Below are 22501 nucleotides of genomic sequence, written 5' to 3' on the forward strand. Positions count from 1 at the left end.
TTGTTTTGTAATATACTGTATATAGAAAATTATATATAGTTATTATTATTTATGAAATTAGTAAAAACTATATTAAAAAACATAAGATTTAAGGAGCATTAGTGAGTTTAATTAATCATATATACTGTACATGTGATTAGGACATCAGGATTCTTAAATATATGAATATAATCTTTTTTTATTATAATGCATGTTTTCTAATTTTATTATAGTTGGTTCTATATTATCTTTTAATTTTTTTTTATATTGAATTTGGAAATCTGTCTTCGCTGAGGCATGAACATTAATATGATTTAATTTTAAAATGATGATTTCATCATTTTAAACATATTGTTATTTATTTATTTATGAGCAACAGTGACGCAGTCGTCCGTGTGTCGTTGAGTTCAGAAAACATTCCAGGCAAGTGTTTGTTGCACTTATGCTTTTTTTTTATTTTGGTGGTAAGAAACAAGCAGCCACTTACACATTAACAGGTTCACTGTCCAACACGACAACAATCTACAGACACTCGGAGCTGCCGCGGCAGCCAGTTTAAAAAAAAAAAAAAGCACCAGTTGAACCTGCGACGTTCTGGCGTCTCCACGTCTGTGCTCTTCATGCGGGTTGTGTGTTGCATCAGTGGTTCAACATAAAAACACTAAACGTACAGGACGAGAGGAGGAGTATAAATATACGGTGTGTGCAGCTCAATCCTTCTGCTCGCAGACTTCCTCCTCTGAGGATCACGCGCTGAAGATACCATCGTCATCTCTGACTCGTGTTCCTGGACATCAGCTCTAGCGACACCGTTCTCACGCCTGCAGCCACAGATCATGGATCTGATCCCAGAGAAGTGTGTTTGTGGAAGCGTCGGTGAGATTTAAACACGGGTGGAAGGTCGTACCGGTCCACGCCGAGCACGAGAGGCGTGATGACAGGTGTGTTTCTGAGGCAGTGAGGTCTGGAGGAGTAAGTTCACGAAGGTGTTTCACAGCAGCTTGGATTTCATCACCACACGCGGAGAGAGGGGTTGAGGACTTCCTAACAGGGCAGCGGGTTCTTCAGAGCCGCTGGTCTACTTGGTGGTCTACGTGTGTGGGGGGGACGGGGGGAGGGGGGACTTGATGTTCAACTGAATCTAATTAAATACGTCGACATCACTTCGGCTCAATCCCCAAAAAACTGTACTGCTTTCAGATTTGAACGAGAGGATCTGGATCAGACTTTGCTCCGGGTCGGACGCATCCAAATTGTACGGCAACGGACCTTCTTTTGCGGAGCTAATGTTTCAATCACACAAACTTGAAATTGGAATTCCCTTTCGGTGAAAGTCAGTGCAGTTTTCCAGGTTGCTATACAAAACACGGAGGCTTGGACGGTTCGCGCTCTCGGCTGAAGGGTTTACCAAATTCCGCTGGAGCGACCACCAGGGGGAGCCAGGATCCGGGCCGAGGACCTTTTGGGGATGTGGTCGTCGACCTGAGACCCTGAGGAGAGACATCGTGCTTTAGGGAACGCACTGCAATAAAGAACTGTCTGTCCGTCCGTCCGTCCATCCTTCCATCCATCCGTCCATCCATCCATTCGCTTATCTATCTATACATCCATTCTTCTATCAATCCATCCATCTATCCGTGTATCCATCCAACTACCTGTCTGTCAGTCCATCCGTCTATCTATCTATTAATCTATCCATCCGTCCTCTATTAATCCATCCATCTATACATTCATCTGTCCATCTATCTATCTATCAGTCGGTCCATCCATCCATCCATCCATCCGTCCGCCTGTACATCATCTATCCATACATCTATTTTTATTCCATTAATTAATCCATCTATTATTCCATCCATCCATCCATCCATCCATCCATCCATCTATTATTTCATCCATCCAACGTTCTCTATTCATCCATCCATCTGTCCTCCATCCATCCATCCATCCATCTGGCCTCCATTCATCCATCCATCTGTCCTCCATTCATCCATCCATGTATTCAGCCATCCATCCATTGATCTATTCATCCATCCATCTATTAATCTATTCATCCATCTGTCCTTCATTCATCCATCCATCTTTTCATTCATCCATATTTCATCTATCCATCCATCCATCCATCCTCCATTCATCCATCCATCTGGTCATCCATCTATTATTTCAACCATCCAACTGTCCTCTATTCATCCATCCATCTGTCCTCCATTCATCCATCCATGTATTCAGCCATCCATCCATCTATTCATCCATCCATCTTTTCATCTATCCATCCATCCATCTTTTCATCCATCTATCCGTCCATCGTTATGTAATCACCAGAGAGGCTGAAGGAGGACTCATGCAGGTCCCGGACTCCCTGGTGTGCTCGAGGACAGCCCTTGTTGTTGGGATCTCCATCGATGGGTGCAAAGCCGAGCTCCTTCTTCAGGGCGTTGGTCACCTTGACGACGTCCCCAGAGTAAGCGTCCCGCATCACACCCTTGTACGCCTGGGTCTGAGAGAGAAGACGCATCTTTCCATCATGACAACTCTCTGAACTATCAACGGAGGATTCTAAGAGGGAGGAGTCCAGGAGAGACATGTGGAACTCAAAGACCAAAGTACAGAGATTCTTCTGCGATATTGTATGAAGTATTCATCCTTCCGAAGAGTGACTAACTGAAAGTAGAGGCTGCCGTGGCAGTTTGTCGACCGCAGCAACTGAAAGATCGTTGTCAGCGTTGAGGGAAACTCAACAGTTTTTACTGGCTGTCAGTCAGACGCAGGCATGACGCAGCAGAAACTCTGCTTCAAGTGTTTAAAGGAGCAGTGAGTAGAATCTCCCGGTCAGGGGCGTCACATTTAATATCTTATTTATGATCGTTTTTAAGAGTGCAGGTCGAGAAAGAGACTCCATTATGAAAGTATATCAGTGGCATAACAATATTGAATGGTTGGATTAAAAATTTAAAATGTTGAAATCTTATTATTGAACTATATAAATATATATATATCTTGTTTTTTTTTGTTAGCATTTCAATATTATTTATGTAATAATTAAATGTAATCATTTCTTAATTGAAACGTTTAATTCATGTTTTTTTGTTTTTTAATTATTTAATAAAATATTTTCTATTTTTGAAGTTTTGTTTTTTTCATTTATTTAATTTAACCCTTGTGTTTTCTCAGGGTCAATATGACCCGAAGGCCCCAAAAACAAACATGTTACCTGAGACAACACAAGGGATATCACAAAAACATTTGTTTTCAGGTCTTTTGGTCATATTGACCCTCAGATAACAAATAAAGAATGTAAAGAAAAACATTCATATAATAACACAATTTATTAATATATATATTGAAGGGTTTATTTTGTTTTTGTTTTTAATAATTGTATAAAACATTTTCAAAATGATTTTTTTAACGCATACAGTTTGATATTCTAATTCTAATAAAAAATAAAATGTCTAAATTCAAAAATCTGTATTTTTGTCTTTATTAAACATGTCAGTATAATAAGATAAAAAACAAACATTATTAAACAAATTAAACACAAGAACGTTCAGCTGACTCGGAGATCATGTGACTCACCTTTTCCCTCTGCACCATCTTCTTGTAGAGGAAGTCAGGGAAGGTGCGCTGAGGGTAGAACTTCCCGGATCCCTCGGCGCACATGAACACGCCGTTCTCGCACACCAGGCGTCCGCGGCTGATGGTGACCAGAGGGACGCCGTGGCAGCGCTGGCCCTCGTACAGGTTGAAGTCTCCGCCCTGCACCTGCGTGCTGACGGAGATGGTCCTGCAGGGAGACACACACACGTTAGATCCAACCTCCACGAGGACGGAACACGAATGTACCTGGTCGCGTCCGGATCCCAGACCACCACGTCGGCGTCGGCTCCCGGGATGATGCGACCCTTGCGAGGGTACATGTTGTAGATCTTCGCCGCGTTGGAGCTCGTCACCGCCACAAAACGATTCTCGTCCATTTTCCCAGTCACCTTCAGAAACAAGAAACATTGTTATATTACATTAAGATGAATGAACAATATTGTGCACCAGGAGATAACGTTATATTTAATATACATCATAGAGAATCATGTGCAAAGATTAAATACTGAAGTGTATTGTTTCGGAGAAACTAACTTATAAATGGTAGGAATCAGGAGATGGAATTTAAAAATCTGTCAGACTTGAACTGACCTTGTTTTTGTGTTTTGTTTCTGCCTCTGTGAATGTTTATTTAAAACTAGTGCAGGTGTGTTGTGTGCATTTTATTAGTTTGATTATTATTTTTTATTTTATTTATTTGTCAGGTATTTTGAATGTAATGTTTGTTGAACGAAAAAAAGTTACATTTATTTGAATAAATAAATAAAAAGTGTAACATGGGATGCTAGTGACACGGCAACACCTACCACTCCTCGCTCCCAGACCACGCTCATGCGGTCCTGGACTCCGGCCACTCCGTGTGGGATCTTGGTGAAGTCCTCTTTGCCCAGAGCTCTCTGCTTGGTGCTGAAGGGACGATGCTCAGAGGACACCACGCTCAAAGTGTCGCTGAGGACACACAGGGTCGTTCAGAACGATCGTCTCTCACCCCCGAGACCCCCGAGACCAGCCACTCACTTGCCCAGCAGGCCCATGAGGTACCCGGGCGTGTTGGGGTCCAGGCGAAGAGGCGGGACGATGACGTGGGCGGCGGCGTGAGCCCAGTCCTGGTGGTAGTACTGCATCCCGGTCAGCACGGCGTGAGCCACCGTGGTCTCAGCGTGGACCACCTTATCTGGACGGACAGAGACCCACATTCTATCTTTCAGCCGCGCCACGACCAACCACCCAGTTTGCCGACTCACCCTGCATCTTAGCGGCCGCGACCATGTCTCCGGCCGCCATGCTGGACACGTTGACCAGGCTGATGGGACAGTGGGCCTGAAACCACAAACAACTTCAGCTGGAAACTGAGAATGACATTTAGAATTATTTTTTTTTTACCCGATTGGCGATGGTGACGGCCCGGTGAGTGGCCTCGGACTCCAGCTGTGGGCGACAAAATCTCTCCCGTTAAAATGAAGAACTAAACACAACCACGTGCAGGACATGAGAAGCTTCACCTCTTCTGGCCGGCTGACCTCGATGCCCTCTGGTCCACTGATGCCCAGATCCAGAGCCTCTTTAGCGCCCTGCAAACAAACACTATGAATGATGGCTCGCAAACTTATGGATTTAAAGTAGATATTATTTTATTCTCAGTATACATTTCAAAAAATATATATTCTTTCTTTTAACCCACGTGTTTTCTCAGGGTCAAGGTGACTAGAGACCCAGAAAAAAAGGTGTTTGTGGTATCCCTTGTGTTGCCCTCTGGGTCAAGATGAAAGACCTTCACCACAGCATATGTATTGATTTAATCCAGAGAGGTCATTCATCTTGACCCAGAGGGCAACACGTGGGTTAAAAGATTTATTTTTTTAAATTATATACTGAGAATAAAATTATATATATATATTAATTAAGTAAATTTTACAATTTTTTTTAAAATCTCTGCAATCACAATATTGAATGGTTTAATTTAACATTTTAAATGTTATTTTTATTGAACGATTGTATTTTTTAAGCATTACATTAACAATAATTAAATAAAATTATTTCAATTTTAATATCTTTTATAATTAATGGGGTTTTTTAACATAGAGTTTTATATTGTTATTCTAATAATTAAAAAATGAATAATTCTATATTTTTTAATTCGTAACTTTTTTATTTCATTAAAAAAATGATAACACTATTTTACCAACATTATTATATTGAATTTAAAGGATATATTAGAGAGATTTGAATTTTAAAAATACTTTTTTCTTATTATAGGAATATTGAACCCTATGTGTAAAAACATTTATTTATTTAAGGATAAAAAAACACATTCTTATCAACCAGTCAATATATAAATGAGATGAATTAAAATTAAATTATTTGATTTGATATATGTTTTGGAAATTTTAAATGTTAAATTGAACCTTTATGAATGGGACTAATGTAGTTCTATACACCTTTTATTTTAGAATATTCTTCAAACATTTGTGCACTGTATGGTCATATTCATTACTTTTTGGAAATATTTATTTTCCAGCTAATATTTAAATACCTCAAAATAAAAATTCTCTATACAAGATTGAGTCCTTGAAATGCTCTTAGTGTTGAATACAATGAGAAAGGAGTAATGGAGACTATAGTCATAGATGAGACGTGGTTTCTTCATGACGTCGTCCTTGAGGAGAATCCTTCTACCTCGGCCACAAGCTCTCCGTTCTCAGCGTGGACTCGTGCGATGGCGCCGATGTCCTTGCAGGTCTGCAGAGTCTGGTACAGCTCTGCGTCCCTCAGCATCATCGTGTCTTTGTAGGACATGTACATCTGGAAGGAGTTGACGCCTTGTTCCCTCACCAGGCTCTCCATCTCGCTGCGCACCTGAGGACCAGAAGATCAGATCCAGACCAGGTTTGAGAGGCTCTAGTCTACTGTGATTCTAGCAGCACCGTTGTTACTCAAGCTTCACTACCTCAGAGCTTCCCCTCACGAGCCTGAACAAACCCGACAGGACTCGTGTGCACGAGACCAGCAGATGATGCTGCAGCCGCGGGGAGAAGCCAAGCATGTTGACTCAGAGAGTGTGTAATGAAGGCAGCGAGCGTGTGTGCGTGTGTGTGTGCGTGTGTTAACCCATTTCCTGTAAAGTAGGTCGACACACATTCACCCAGATACGAGGTTCCCTCGCTAAGATCAGGAACGCATGGCCTACCTTCGGACCCCACCAGGTCACGCCCACGTGCAGGGAGTAGTCGCAGCAGGCTTTGGCGTCGGCCAGAGATCTGCAGTTCTCGTAGGCGTCCAGCAGGGAGCAGTGTTGCTCGGGCAGGACCAGAGCCATCACCATGGTGGTGCCACCCATCAGCGCCGCCTGGAAGACACACACAGACGTATTGTTTGATGACAATGACTCGTTATTATTATTGAACCTTATTGTCTGTGTGCGGCACAAACAACTCTGTGTCTCTTTTACACTGAAGAAGAACCAGGAACCATCTACAGTTGATTATGAGACGACAGTGTTTACTGAGTCATTGTCTACCAACTGTCCAGGCAAGCCAGGGTGATGCTGGGAAAGAGACATGACTGTAAATGTTTGTGTAGCCATAGTATAAACTTCCAGTTTACTACTATTTAGAAATGTCTTAGTCTTCTGTCATGTTTCTTAACTGAGGGATAGAGTTGTAATATATTGCTGTTCAAATTAAACCTGATTTTCCACTTGCATTAAACATTTATTGCAATTTTTTTAAGTGTATTTTAAATCCTTTTAAAATTTGGATGACCAACTCTAGGCTTCCTGATATACAGTATATGGATATTTAAACCTGTACTGGCAGAAAGAAATATTTTTAAAAATTCTAAAGTTTCCAAAAAATAATCATAAAAAAATATCAATCTCTAAACACATTTGAAATCATAATGGCTCATAGGCTTAATTAAGACAATATAATTAAACATTTGCAATATTCAATAGCATGTGTATATATAAGGACCAAAGAAGTGTTTAAAAGTGAGAAGTTAATTCTAAGAAGGTTTTATGTTTGTGCTTCAACAATAAAGATAAATGTAAAGAACCTCCAATAATAAATAAAGAGGGTGACGTAGCATTTTATTAAGAATTGTATTTCCTGCTAAAATGTGCCAGTTTAACTTGAATGATCTGAACATGAACTGTGTCTGTAAACTCAGGATTAAATGTAATATTCTTCTCATATAAACGAGGGATTTTAAAATACAAACTAAACTGATTTTCATTTGATTCCTCACATCATGTCAGGATGAATAAGAACGAGAAAAGGTGTCTCTGCTGAACCGTTTCTGGTCGTCATAGCAACAGAACGATATCTGACGGGGCACAGCAGAGAGCGGAACATGAAGGGACGAGGAAATTGATGTTCCCATGGTAACAATTGTCTGTTGCTACAGGTGTAATAAAAAACGAAGAAACACATTCAGGGAGTGACAATATTCTAGACGTGTGTTCTATAGGTCTGGAGCCATCATCCTCCCCGTTACCATGGAAACCAGTCAACCGCAGCGTCATCATTAAAGGTTAGGATGTGTGTGTGTGTGTGTGTGTGTGTGTGTGTGTGTGTGTGTGTGTGTGTGTGTGTGTGTGTGGTGTTGAAGATGTTCTACTGGCACAGCTGGAGGTTTAGGGATTTAGTGTCTGAGTGAATGACCTAGTTATACATTTGGTTCATGTTTTTTTAAGAAGCACCATTTAGTCTTTGTGTGAAGATCAGAACCATAAATCTGTGGTCAAAGCCTGGTCTGGTCCAGAAAAAAAGGTTGTGGAAATTGGGGGGAGATAAGGGAGGAGAGGTTGGAAAGGACAGGACTGAGGGATGGTGTGACAGGGGCCGACCAGATACATCTACAAGGGAGGCAGGTTGATATGGGATTGTGGGGGGGGGAGAAAATGGGAGGATGGGGGGGACAGTTTTGTGAGAAAGATAGTGGTGGGCACAGCTGGGGGTGACAGTGAACGCGACAGAGGTGGAGACACAGGAGAGCTGGTGATACATAAGGAAGAGAGACTATGTGACATAGTGAGGGTGAGACGGTGATGGAGGGTGAGACCGAGATACATCGACATTAAGAAGGGAGGGGGGCGAGACAGAGGAGGGAGACGGTGGCAGGAAATAGTTTTGGGGCTCGTGCTGACAGCGCAGGAGCCGTCGCCGTGGCAACCGCTCCGCCATAGAAACCGCACAATGCCGCCGTGGCTGTGCGTGTGCGCCTGCAGCCCGGTTTCCACATTAGGGACGGAGCTTGTTGCCGTGCCGACGGGGTCAGTGATTAGGGGGTTGCTGGCATGTGGATGATTTCATCTCCCCCCAAAAAATTCCTCTCACCCACTTCAGCTGGCATTCCATCAGACTTAAGCCGGTCACACGGAACTCACACACACATGCACGCACGCACACATGCACACACGCACGCACGCACGCACACACACAGGACTATGATCTGATTCATCGTCAGACCTGTCAGAAACAAAGATGCTCTCCACGACCGAGCAGAAGAAATCCACAGAACATAGCAAACACAAGCGAGTCGCTGCGGGACACAATTAATCCTTTGAATTCCTAATTCCGTTAATTATTCATCGTTCTGGTCTAATTGTCGAGGGGGCTCTGTCGGACAAAGGTTTTTTTGAGGAAGATACAAGAGCAGAGCTTGCTCTAGGACCTCTATTAAACTCATCAGTGTGATTCTTTTTGCACAAAACTCTCATTTAATATATTACATTTAATATTTACATTAGAAAATAAGCTTAAGCCCCGCCCAATTAAGATGCGCCGTTTTCGCTGAGAAGTCTCGTCCAAGCAACCACGCCCACTTTGCTCTGATTGGTCACAAAAACACAAGTTGCATTCAAGTACTCTCGTAAATTTCAGACGCCTGTTTTGTACATTAAAAACGAATAATAAAAATAAGGTTTGTTGCTCAATGTACACATTACAAAAACACCAAAAGGCAGAAGTTACTCTCACCATGTTTACATAAATATTTATTTTGTGTCATGATTAACATGTAGGTTCTTAACTGATTCAGGGCTTCTAGGGGAGGACACCTGCACCAGTAATGTTTTAGAATGTTTAATTTAAACCGTAATCTCGTTTGGCGAGATTTCAGACCGGAGAGAACTTTATTAAGTAATAACTTCAAAACGGAGCAACGTCATGAAGAATGAACTACTGCATTTTGAAGAGGACGACTTCAACATTAACATGTGAATAAGTCAGGAGAGTTTTCACATTAGGTGCCCTTTAACTACAGATCCCGGTTTAGCTGTGATTTTGTCGACTATCGTCATGTTGTGAACAGTAAAGTGTGTGTCCGTAAGCAGACCTTGGTGCCGCTGTAGAAGTCATCCTGGATGGTGGCGTTCATGAAGCTCTGCTGCAGGTGGACGCTGGTGTCGATCCCGCCCGGCAACACCAGTTTCCCAGAAGCGTCGATCACCTTCGCTCCTCCGGGAATCATCAGCTCCTTCCCCACCTGAGAAGCAAACACGCATAAATGATCTTCTACCAAAGTTTATTCTCTTTTACTAATATTATTTTTATGTATTATTGTGTTTATATTACTTTATTATTCATATCATTAAAGTATTATTGTTTTATTATAATCATTTTTATTAGTATTACTTTTAATATGTGTACCTGTTCTGGATATATTTTGACATAAGTATTTATCTGATCGTTCGCACACTGAACCCTGAAAGTGTGTGGGGGTGTGTGTGCGAGTGTGTGTGTGTGTGATACCTGCTGGATGATACCGTTCTCTATGTAGACATCAGCTTCCTGGGTGAAGTCATCGTTCACCACTTTCCCTCCCTTGATGAGGATGCGCATGGACCCTGTGTTGGCTGCCATCTTCCTGCAAACACAACAACAGTGTGTTAGACTTGTTGCAACTGACAACGTTTTTCTCTTGAGGGCTTGAGGAACCAAAGTTCTCACCTCCAAGAATCTGTTCACAAATGACAGGGGAGTGTGAGGAAACGGAGTGTTTCGCCTCCGTGAGAATGGTGACTGATTCACTCTCTGCAATCAGGTGTGTGCACTGATTGGCTGATTGAGCCCAGGTGTGAAGAGGCTATATCTGCCCTGAGACCCCAGTGCTCTGTGCTGCTCATTGTTTGCTCTATGCGATGGTGAGAGGTTCACTCTGAGTTCCCTCCGAGTTAGAAAAAATAATTGTTCATGTTTCTTGTCTTTCGTTCAGCTGCTTGGCAGCAGTGGTTTGGTTCTCACTTTAGTTTTGGTTATTAAAAGGTAGCCTTGTGCTTTTTGTTTTCTCCCCCTCCCCTGTAGTCGCTTGTGCAATTTTGTGGTTATCCCTCCGGAGATAACTTTAAGAGACCCCTGGGTCCGCACCTGTGCCCCAAACCTCCTTTCCCTCCACGCCAACCTGTTACAGAATGAGCAGCCCAATGGAGGGCACAGCGGGTCCCACTAATGCTGCTGGGGACAGTTTAGAGGTCCATAGACAGGCCATTTCGGCTCAAGGAGCCCTATTGGACTCACACGATCAAACGCTACGTGCCATTGTGGAGCAACAGGCCTCGCAGGACTGCATGCTGCGGGAGATACTGGCCCGTTTACAGCCACCTGGGCCAACCCTCGCCCAAGCACCTCCAGTTCCACCCCATGACCCTTTTGTAGTCCAGGAGACCAAGCTGGCAACCCCAGCCCGCTATGACGGGCATCCAGGGAGGTGTAAGGGATTTATAACCCAATGCAGTTTAGTGTTTGAGTTACGACCCTCTATGTTTGGCACAGACCGAGCCCGGGTCGCATATATAATATCCCTTCTTTCAGACAAGGCCCTTGCATGGGCTACAGCCTTGTGGGATAAACAGACACCGGCCTGTGCTGACTCTGCTCTCTTCTTTGCAGAGATGAGGCAGGTGTTCGACCATGATGTAAGTGGCCACGAAGCTGCCAAACGCCTCCTTAGGTTACGTCAACTTTAGCTACGGAGTCTGGTTGGAACATGGAGGCTCTAGTGACCACTTTTGGTAATGCCTTATCTGAGAGGGCTAAGGATGAGCTAGCTTCCCGTGAGGTTCCGGATTCACTTGAGGATTTAATCTCATTGGCCATTAGAATTGACAGAATTCGTGAGCGCAACAGGGAGAGAAAACAGGGATACCCCCGCCCTATGTCTGAGGAGTCCAGCATCTCTTCTGAAACGACTAACTTGCCTAAGGGGCCCCTTAGCAGTGATGATCATGAACCCATGCAGATAGGACGCACACGGCTTACCTCTGCGGAGAGACAGAGACGTATGAGCAGTGGAGCTTGTCTATACTGTGGCAGGGGAGGTCACTTCATTCGCCAGTGCCCCTCAATGCAAAAACCCGGTATGCAGGGAAACGAGTAGACTCTGCAGACCGTGGGGAGGTCTCGCCGAGTCATAATATTTCCCCTTGTGTGGATAATCACACTTACTTGCCCTTTGAGTTATTTTGGGATGGAGACTGGCGCACTTTTTCGGCATTTGTTGACTCAGGAGCAGCAGGTAGTTTTATGGACTCAATCCTGGCCCGTAATCTAAATCTACCAATTTTTGATCTTCCTTGTCCACTTGCAATCACCGCAGTGGATGGGCGACCGTTGGGTAGGGGTAGGGTTAAGAAGGTCACCTGTCCGATTTGCATTCGCATTGGCAATCACACGGAAGCGATTAAGTTTTTTCTTATTGATACACCTCAGTTACTGGGACACCCATGGCTCCAGGAACACAACCCCCACATCAATTGGAGGGTGGGGCAGGTGCTGAGCTGGGGCCCAGACTGTGCTTCTCACATGAGGGACTCAGACTTGGTGCGACTCCAACCTTTGGGCCTGGGGCCTCCTGCTGCTACCACCTCCTCTGCCTCAAAAACTCCCAGTTCATTAGGTCTCACCTGTGCTACCCCCAGTGTTCCCCTGACTCTTGGGGCTCTTGAGCCCGTGACTCCTTCCGACTCTTCGTCTTCTGTGTCTAATCTTCCCAGTGGGGTTCCGGAAGGGTATGTTGAACATAGTGAGGTCTTTAATAAACAGAAGGCTTCCACCCTTCCTCCGCATAGGCCGTATGATTGTTCCATCGATCTCCTCCCAGGCACTACGCCCCCCAGGGGCCGCCTGTATTCGTTATCACAACCTGAAACATCAGCTATGGCGGGCTATATTGATGAGGCTTTAGCTGCAGGTTTCATTCGCCCCTCTACATCTCCAGCTGGAGCCGGGTTTTTCTTTGTGGGGAAGAAAGATGGGGGGCTTAGACCCTGCATTGATTACAGGGGCCTAAATAGCATCACAGTTAAAAATCGCTACCCACTCCCTCTCATGTCCACGGCATTTGAACAACTTCAGGGTGCATCGTTTTTTACCAAGTTGGACCTTAGGAATGCCTATAATTTGGTGCGCATACAAGAGGGAGATGAGTGGAAAACGGCGTTCAACACTTCACGGGGGCACTATGAATATCTGGTCATGCCCTTTGGACTTTCGAATGCTCCCGCAGTTTTCCAGGCATTGGTCAATGATGTCCTCAGGGAGATGCTTGAACATTTTGTCTATGTGTATTTGGATGACATTTTGATTTTTTCAAAGTCCTATCTGGAGCATGTGTCTCATGTTAAGAGAGTTCTCCAGAGGTTGTTGGCGCACCAACTCTTTGTCAAGGCGTAGAAATGTGTCTTCCATGCCCCCACAGTCAAGTTTCTGGGGTACATTGTGGAGCAGGGCAGTGTCAGAATGGACCCGAGCAAGGTCAAAGCGGTGCAAGATTGGCCTCAACCTGACTCTGTCAGACAAGATCAGCGCTTTTTGGGGTTCGCTAATTTTTATCGACGCTTCATTAGGGGCTTTAGCTCCTTGCTGCCCCTATTTCAGCCCTGGTAAAGGGCCCTCCTTCACGATTTCATTGGTCTCCAGGGGCTGAGAAGGCATTTACGAAACTTAAGAGAAAGTTTACCACCGCACCGGTCCTGATTCACCCAGACCCCTCCATACCATTTGTTGTCGAGGTGGATGCCTCAGATGTGGGAGTGGGGGCGGTTTTGTCCCAAAGCTCTCCTAAGGACAAAAAGCTCCACCCTTGCGCATTCTTCTCTCGGCGTCTTCTACCAGCCGAGAGAAATTATGATGTGGGTAACAAGGAGCTGCTGGCCGTGAAGTTGGCTCTGGAGGAGTGGCGCCATTGGCTTGAAGGTTGCGAGCATCCGTTTCAGGTCTGGACAGACCATAAGAATCTGGCATATATCCAGCAGGCCAAGCGCTTAAATCCTCGCTGGGCCCTGTTTTTCAACAGGTTTGATTTCAATCTTTCATACCGTCCAGGCTCGAAGAATCTGAAGCCGGATGCCCTATTTGAAGATATGAGTGTTCAGGTCGTGACAGTTCTCCAGAGCCCATTGTGCCCCTCACTCGCATCCTTGCCCCAATCACCTGGGAGATTGACACAGTGGTTCAGGTGGCTCAACAGCAGGAGCCCGACCCAGGAGGGGGGCCCCCAGGCTGTCGGTATGTTCCAGCAGGAGTGCGACCACAAGTTCTTCAGTGGGGTCACTCTTCATGCCTCACCAATCACCCTGGTGTTCATCGCACTATGGGTTTTCTCAAACAGAGATTCTGGTGGCCCCGGATGGCGAGAGATGTGAGCGAGTTTGTGGCGGCTTGCACCATTTGTGCCCAAAATAAGACGTCACAACAGCCGCCTGCCGGTCTGCTCCAGCCCTTACTTATCCCGAAACGCCCTTGGTCTCATGTGGCCCTGGATTTTATTACCGGACTACCCTCATCGAAAGGGTTCACTGTCATTATGGTCGTAGTAGATCGGTTCTCAAAGGCAGCCCATTTCATCCCGCTCCCTAAGCTTCCTTCTGCCCTAGAGACTGCCCGACTTGTAGTCAAGCATGTCATTTGCTACCACGGTCTCCCCCAAGACATTGTGTCTGACCGAGGTCCCCAGTTTGCTTCCCGTTTCTGGAAGGCATTTTGTTCCCTTGTGGGTGCTTCGGCTAGTCTCTCGTCAGGGTTTCACCCCGAGACCAACGGTCAGACTGAGCGCACCAATCAGACACTCGAGAGAACACTTCGTTGCCTGGTGTCCTCCAATCCTACCACGTGGAGCGAACAACTGGTGGGGGCTGAGTATTCTTATAACACTTTAAAGAATGCATCCACTGGTCTCTCTCCTTTTGAGTGTCAGTATGGATATCAGCCACCGTTGTTCCCAGAACAGGAGAGGGAGGTAGGGGTGCCTTCGGCGGCTCAGTTTGTCCAGCGGTGTCGTGCTACCTGGAGGCGTGTTCGTGCTTCTCTTCAACAGGCTGTTCCACTGGCACCTCCAGAGAGGCCTCCGCCTCCACCCAGGCTGGTTGGGGGTCAACCAGCGTACACGGTTCGGCGGATATTGAACAGTCATCATGTGGGACGTGGGATTCAGTACCTGGTGGACTGGGAGGGATATCCCTAGCTGGGACCCAGGCACACTCCTCAGGCCCCAGCTAGGGACATTTTGGACCCAACACTGATCCGGGACTTTCGCAGCCTCCAGCCTGGGGGTCCTGTGGGAACGTCAGGTGCCGTTCCTTAGATGGGGGATCCTGTGAGGAAACGGAATGTTTCGCCTCCGTGAGAATGGTGACTGATTCACTCTCTGCAATCAGGTGTGTGCACTGATTGGCTGATTGAGCCCAGGTGTGAAGAGGCTATATCTGCCCTGAGACCCCAGTGCTCTGTGCTGCTCATTGTTTGCTCTATGCGATGGTGAGAGGTTCACTCTGAGTTCCCTCCGAGTTAGAAAAAATAATTGTTCATGTTTCTTGTCTTTCGTTCAGCTGCTTGGCAGCAGTGGTTTGGTTCTCACTTTAGATTTGGTTATTAAAAGGTAGCCTTGTGCTTTTTGTTTTCTCCCCCTCCCCTGTAGTCGCAAGAAAGTACACGGTGGTTGATGATGACATCATCGAGGGCCAATGGAGGAAGTTGAAGACTGTGAGAAAAATGAGTTTCAGTTTTGTCGCGTACACAACGAAGAAGATGGAACAATGACGATGCTCTCCTTGGAAAGCTCTCGAGGATTTACTTCGGAAAGTTCATGAAAGTGGACTCCATCAATGTTTAATGCTGTAAAGTGCAATAACGCAGATTCACCAACTGGCGTCAAGAAGACTTTTCAAGGACTTTTTTATCCAATTCTTCTAACACAAAACCAATACACCACAATAACAATTAACCACTAACATTTCTGAATGTTATATTCTGCCTGTGAAAGGTCAGGGGTCACAGTCTCCTTCAAGCTCAAGTGGATCAGAACTCTTCATAGATCTTTACATGATAAAAGACTTCATAGAGAAGCAGGTCTTTCTTAGATTCAAACCTGAAGCCGAACTTTAGCACAAACTCTGATCTCATCCCACGATCAGAGCTGACAAGTGCGAGGACGAGACAGAGATGTTGAGAAGCTACAGAACGATGGAGCAGTGGCCGAGGAGAAAGATGGAGGCGCAGACGGGGTAGAGAGCAGTGAAGGCGGCAGCATGTCGGCGGGGGTGTGTGCGCTATGGAAAGCAGTGTCCTCGGGCTCTGTGGGAGAAGAAAAGATCCGTCTCCCGGGAGATGAAGAACATGGACCGGCGAAGAATACTTAAACACGCCAGAGAAATGCACGACACGCAGATGCAGGTTCAAGATAAACAACGTTGAGTCGATCAACTGAGAAGATGAACTATGACTATGATGTTTGGATGAATGAATGAATTGAAGATGACTCAAGAATGTCTCATCATCAAGAGAGTAACTTCAGATTCATCTACTTATAAGACAAAACAGATTCTTCTACTGACAACTGAATCATTTTTGTAAAATCAATGGTTGACTTAATGATAATATTCCTGCATGATGGTCGTGGTATTTCGTCATCTACACCGTTTGTTCTCAGATGCTCCGGACTTGGTACCAACCTTAGTACTGACCTTGGTACCGACCTTGGTACTGACCTTGGTACCGACCTTGGCACCGACCATCATTATGTTTTCTTAATTAATTGAAAATATGTACCAAAGACAAACTAGTGCAAGTTGAACCTGACATGTTTCACTATAAAGCAGTTTAAATATAGTTTCATGAAACATACAAGTATATAGTTAATACAGGTATGTTAGGCAAGAATGTACGAAAACGTTATGTATCTCGAGTACTTGACTCTGGTGTTGCAGAATTTACAGACCAGTCATAACTGCTTTCAGTTGTTTTGAAACCAAAATATGTCATATCTTCAGCTCTAAAAGCTGCTTGAGTTGACTGTATCCTCTCTTCCTCAGTCATCACCGGGACCTTTGGGTATTTTATTGTTTGAGTAGATTGTAGGATGCAATGATGATGTCTATCACCTTGACCCAGAGGTAACTCAAGGGATACCACAAACACATTTGCAAACTGCACAAAGGCTATCACATCTTTGAACTGAGAACAAGTTACATTTTGTCTTTTAGTCTTTCACCACATGTTTGTTTTGTGTTGTTAAGTTTCACTTTCTAATCCTTTTTCAGCCTTGAGGATTACGAGGGAATGACAGTGTTGTGTAACCTCAGCAGGACACAAACACAGAGGTGAACAGATGTGATGGAACCATGACCATGAACAAACAACCTTCTTTCTCCGGACTCAAGTTGACGTCAATCCACGTCTCACTTTGAAGGCCTGAGACCGGCGTGACGTGTGCGACGCTGATTTGAACCCGACTGAAGAGGCTGAGGAGGTTGATGACTTGTCACGTGGAGGTGACGTATCTTCTGCCACCACCTTCGTGAACATCAAACTTCTGTCTACACGTCCCAGAGTGATGGATCCGCCTCAGCGTGCCACGACTAAACCTGCCTCGTCATAGCAGGAAGGACACACTGGACCCTCTGAAAACACACACACACACCCCTGAACACAAAGTGAGGGCGCAGCACTCCACACGTGACACACCCTGACTCAGCAGTGACTCTGCAGAGAATTAAAGATACATGAGGATCTTCAGCTGTGACACGCAGCTCTGCACTTGGCTCAGAAAATGACGCACACTTGTGTAGTTTGTGTGTTCCACCGACACACTTTCATCTTTATCATTGACCAACAATGTTCCACACATTAGTTCTTTGACACGGGCGCCCATGAGGCTGGTACTCTTTACAGTACTGCCTGCGGCCAGCGGGGGGCAGCATGCGGGGAACTGGTGTATGATTCTACATCAAGACGCTCTCGCTGAGTTCAGTAGAAAAACAACATCATTCAAACACAAACTGGATGAAAAGCTTGGTGTTTTCTACCAACCTTTAATGTGAAAATAAACATTCTTAAAATGGGTGTCAAAGTCTACACCTGTTACAGATACTCGCATAACAAGCTGCAACAAGCTGCTGTTGACCAATGAGGCGTGTGTGTTTTGGTCATGTGATGTGGGACTGTGGTGTCAATAAAGTTTCACTACTAAAGTTTTGACTGCGATTCACACAATAGTGTTTATTGTACTTAAACAGGGTTTTAAAATGTTGGTAAATTCCTTATCTTTGTAGTGTTACTACAGCGACTCACAGTGTGACTTCATAGTTTACCAACATTTTGACAGATTTTTTAGCTCTGTGTTCCTCATAAACCTGGTTCATGGTCACAACCTGAATAATTACACACGACTTATTAGTCCCACTGTTGATTTCTGAGAAAATTACAGAATTTAAAGTGCACCATATAGCTAGAAAAATAAGGAATACATAAGTTACGTGATTCATCTGTTATGTTGGCCATAAGTACCTATTTGAAGTGAGACTACAAGAGCAAATACTTTTTGTCCGATAACTACTGGAAGGGCTTTGCCGTAATGGAATTATGAGGTGTTTGAATGGAGACAGAACCCCTCTAGTGGTTATACAGAGCAACTGCATGCAACTGGTTACGTGTCGGTTTTCTCGAACTACATGTGCAGAAAAAAATTGTAAACATTAACACTCGTAATTGTTACTGCAGCAATTTATACAAACACAGTTTGCTAACAAACACACATGTGTCAAGTGTGTGTGTGTGTGTATGTGTGTGTTTATCCATGTGATGGGTGAGAGGAAAGGAGGTGACAGCTGTTGACTCCTGTCTGATCTGTAGAATCAGTGTGTGTGTGTGTGTGTGTGTGAGGGACTGAGGGAGCTATTTAAAAATCCAGAACAAAGAGTCAAACTGCAGCTAAGAATAGGCACATGACGATGTTAAAACAATTATCCAAATAGATTGTATTATTATTATCAATATTAAAGGATATTATTGATCACACACTCATGCACACACACAATAGACATTAAAACCAAAGGGGGCGTGATGGCGTGGATTAGGGCCACCTCTTCCTCACATTATGACATCCAGCTGTGATAAGTCTCTCATGATGGTGTTTTGTTGTGACCCCTGACCTTTCCCCAGACACCCCAGATGATGAGCAGCAGTCAACAGACTCGTCTGAGATTAAAAAAGATGGGACACACGGTGCACAAAGCACCTTCGATTACCGCGTGCAGTAAGTGCAGCAGCCGCTAGAGGGAGTAGTTCTGAACAGGCCAATATAGAAGTAACATCAACTTGTCATCTTAAAGCAGCAGAACCAGGATCTGATGAAGGAAAAAATGTTGTTCTTGTTCTTAAACTTCTGATAAATTTCTAGGTCAGAGTTTTCGTTTGAGAGTAAAACATCCCCGCAGTTAAACTTTAATTGCCGTCTGAATTATTCATCATGAAACCGAGGGTTGTGAAAGAACAGAATATTTCATAAAGTTTTCACGACGGCGACGAGGTGAGCGTCTCCTTCACCGACACGTCCTTGTGAACCAGAACCTCTAGAAAACCCCGAGACCTAAGCCAACGTCTTGGTTGAAGACGACAGACTAATGACAAGGTGTTTGAGGTTGAGATATGTAGGTCACGGCAGAGTATGAGAGGATTCTTAACCACGTTCACTAAATCTCCCGGGATATGAAGAGAAAACTACGCCAAGAATAATAAGTAGATCCAGGAGAACATTCTTCTTCTAATGTTGCTTTAAATTCAGGGGATTATCGAGATGTTCCGGAGGAGCACGAGACTCAAGAGCTTCAGCAGACGTCGTAGTCGATGATCGGATAGTTCCACGACTACGTCACAAAAAACTGAGACATGATCAAGAAAAACTTTACCCTGGTACTGGGTCAGAGCTTGAGTATTATCTAGTAAATTATACTTTGAAGGTTGAATGAACCAATGAGCACATGATTTGGAACTAGAGTAATTTTCCTGACCTTAAGGTTCACGTTTTATAAAACAATATTAATGAATTTGTCTACTGTGTGACACATAGCTGCAGTGTCATAGTAATACTATGATGCCTTGCAGAGTATTCTAAGAAGCCCCGCAGAGTAATACTACTTAGCCCTATGGAGTATTACTACGAAGCCTCTCAGAGTAATACTACATAGCCTCTCGGAGTAATACTACAAAGCCACACAAAGTAATACTAAAAGCCTCACAGAGTTATACTACGAAATCTTGAGGAGTAATACTACAAATGCTTAAGTAGTTAAAATATAGAGCATCGCAAAGTTAGACTGCGAAATCTCATGGAATAATACCACAACCCCTCATGCATAATACTATGAAGCCTTGCAGAGTAATACTACGAAATTTTCGCAGACTAATACTGCAAAGCTTTTCGATGCAATACGACGAAGCCTTAAAGAGTAATAATGCAACGCTTACGTTGTAAAAATATAGAGCATTCAGAGTTATAGACTGCGCAAAGTTAGACTGCGAAATCTCATGGAATAATACTACGACCCCTCATGAGTAATACTACGAAGCCTTGCAGAGTAATACTACAAAATTTGGACTAATACGAGTTTGCGATGTAATACGATGAAGCCTTAAAGAGTAATATTACAACACTTACATTTTTAAAATTTGGAGCATTTAGAGTTATATTGCGAAATCTCTCGATAATAACACGAGGCCTCACGAGCAATACCACGAAACCTTGCTGAGTAATGCTACGGAGCCTTGTGGATTAATACTACAAAGCCTTGCAGAGTAATACTACAGAGCCTTACAAGTAATACTACAACGCTTACGGAGTAAAAATATGAAGCATCGCAACATTATGCCGCAAAATCTTGTGGAGTAATACCACGAAGCCTGACAGAGTAATACTACGAAGCCTCACAGAGTAATACTACAAAGGCCAGCAGAGTAATACTACGAAGCGTTGCAGAGTAATACTACAAAGGCCAGCAGAGTAATACTACGAAGCGTTGCAGAGTAATACTACAAAGGCCAGCAGAGTAATACTCTGAAGCCCAACGTACTAATTGAAATAAAACATCTCAGACAGTGGATGTAAGTATTCGATCGGAGAAGTACTAATCACACCAGGGGGACGAAGACAGAAGGGGCTCCAGGTTTTACCTCCCAAGGGAGGTTTGGGGGTGAACTGGTTCAGGACCTGCACACACACTTACACTCAAAGTAACGACAAGAAATCAACAACACATTCATTTGTGGACGACAGTAACACAGCAGAGGTTCATGTGTTCACCTGTCATGTCCTCTTCACTCATGATCCATAAAATGATGGAACCATCACTCTCCTCCTCATTACATCATCCCCCCCCCTCTCTCTCTCTCTCTCTCCCCCTCTTTTCCAGCGAGGGATTACACAGCACTATGAGTGGAGAACCCCCATCCCAGAAGACCCACACCCCACTATGTGCCACATCACACTGGATCTGCAGCAGAACCGAACCCATCAAACGTGTTCCGAGTCACCTGTGCACGCCAGGATCTCACGCACACGCGCGTGTAGAAGAATGTTCCGTCAGAACATGTCCTAGACCTGAAAGATTAATCTGTTTTATATAACGTCTTATTACACTGATGGCATGCGACATACGCACACACAGACGCGCGCGCACACACATCATTGTTCTTCACTGAAAGACATTTTTACGGTCATAATGAAATCGACGTATCGCAGATTTACCGTAAATATCGATCATTTTCATTCACTAGAGACGTTAACACACACGCACGAACACGCACACACACACACCTCTGTCTGTAGCGACGTGAGTGACGTTATTCGACGGTAACAGACACGACGTCTCGTTACGATTCGACGACAATAAGAGCAAAATAAAAAAAATGTCAAATATGAATTTAACTGGTTATCAAAGGTGTCTGGAGCTGTCACTCACCGGTGTGTCTCGCGCAGCTTCCTCGCTCCGTCCTCGCGCGCTCGGGTGCCCTGCAGTGTGCGCGCGCGGACAGCTGGCAGAACTGGAAGGCACAGATGCTCGTGTGCACGCGGTGAGCAGCAGCGGCCAATCAGAAGCCAGAGCAGCGGTGGACGAGCAGCCAACAGGAGGCCGAGCCTCATCAGTCGACAGGGGCGTGTCTCTTGCCTCCAGAGACGTAGAGGTGCCTTCAGTCGCACTTCTGTAGACGCGCTTAGAACAGAGGTTTGACATTTTAAATGATGGATCAAGAAGTTGTTCTACAGGAAGTATGATTTAATATTAATAAATTCAACACACTTGTTAATTTAGTTAAACACGCGTATTTTTATGAAAATGGGGCAATTACCGATAATTGACCAGTATTTTTTGCTTTTTACATAAAATAATAACTAAAAGTCATGGAGTCAATGAAAACTCAATAAAAATATGTATCTCCCCGTGTTGCGTGGGTTTACTCCGGGCACTCCGGTTTCCTCCCACAGTCCAAAAACATACAGAGGTTGATTGAGAACTTAAATTGTCCATAGGTATGAGTGTGTGTGTGCGAATGGTTGTCTGTCTTTGAGTGCCCTGAGACAGACTGGCGTCCTGTCCAGGGTGTCCCCTGCCTCTCGCCCAATGAAACTGGGATAGGCTCCAGTCTGCCTGCAACCCCTTTAA

At 44.5% G+C, this 22501-nt stretch overlaps 1 protein-coding gene across 1 annotated transcript; it reads right to left on the reverse strand.

Annotated features, from left to right (window-relative positions):
• Positions 1 to 405: 405 nt before the first annotated feature.
• LOC148067831 (dihydropyrimidinase-related protein 5-like) lies at positions 406 to 21871 on the reverse strand. Its single transcript, XM_087805965.1, has 14 exons — positions 21800 to 21871; positions 10323 to 10437; positions 9907 to 10056; positions 6758 to 6916; positions 6247 to 6426; positions 5073 to 5141; positions 4954 to 4998; positions 4815 to 4890; positions 4588 to 4744; positions 4377 to 4518; positions 3817 to 3959; positions 3550 to 3757; positions 2296 to 2473; positions 406 to 1469 (listed from the first exon to the last, which is right to left on the reverse strand). Exons 2-14 carry the CDS (start codon positions 10431 to 10433, stop codon positions 1384 to 1386), a joined length of 1704 nt encoding a protein of 567 aa, XP_087662091.1. The 5' UTR covers positions 10434 to 10437; positions 21800 to 21871; the 3' UTR covers positions 406 to 1383.
• Between the last annotated feature and the right edge of the window lie 630 nt (positions 21872 to 22501).

The sequence above is a fragment of the Callionymus lyra genome, chromosome 13 (genome assembly GCF_982586985.1).
Source record: "Callionymus lyra chromosome 13, fCalLyr1.hap1.1, whole genome shotgun sequence".
In the NCBI taxonomy this organism is placed as follows: Eukaryota; Metazoa; Chordata; class Actinopteri; order Syngnathiformes; family Callionymidae; genus Callionymus; species Callionymus lyra.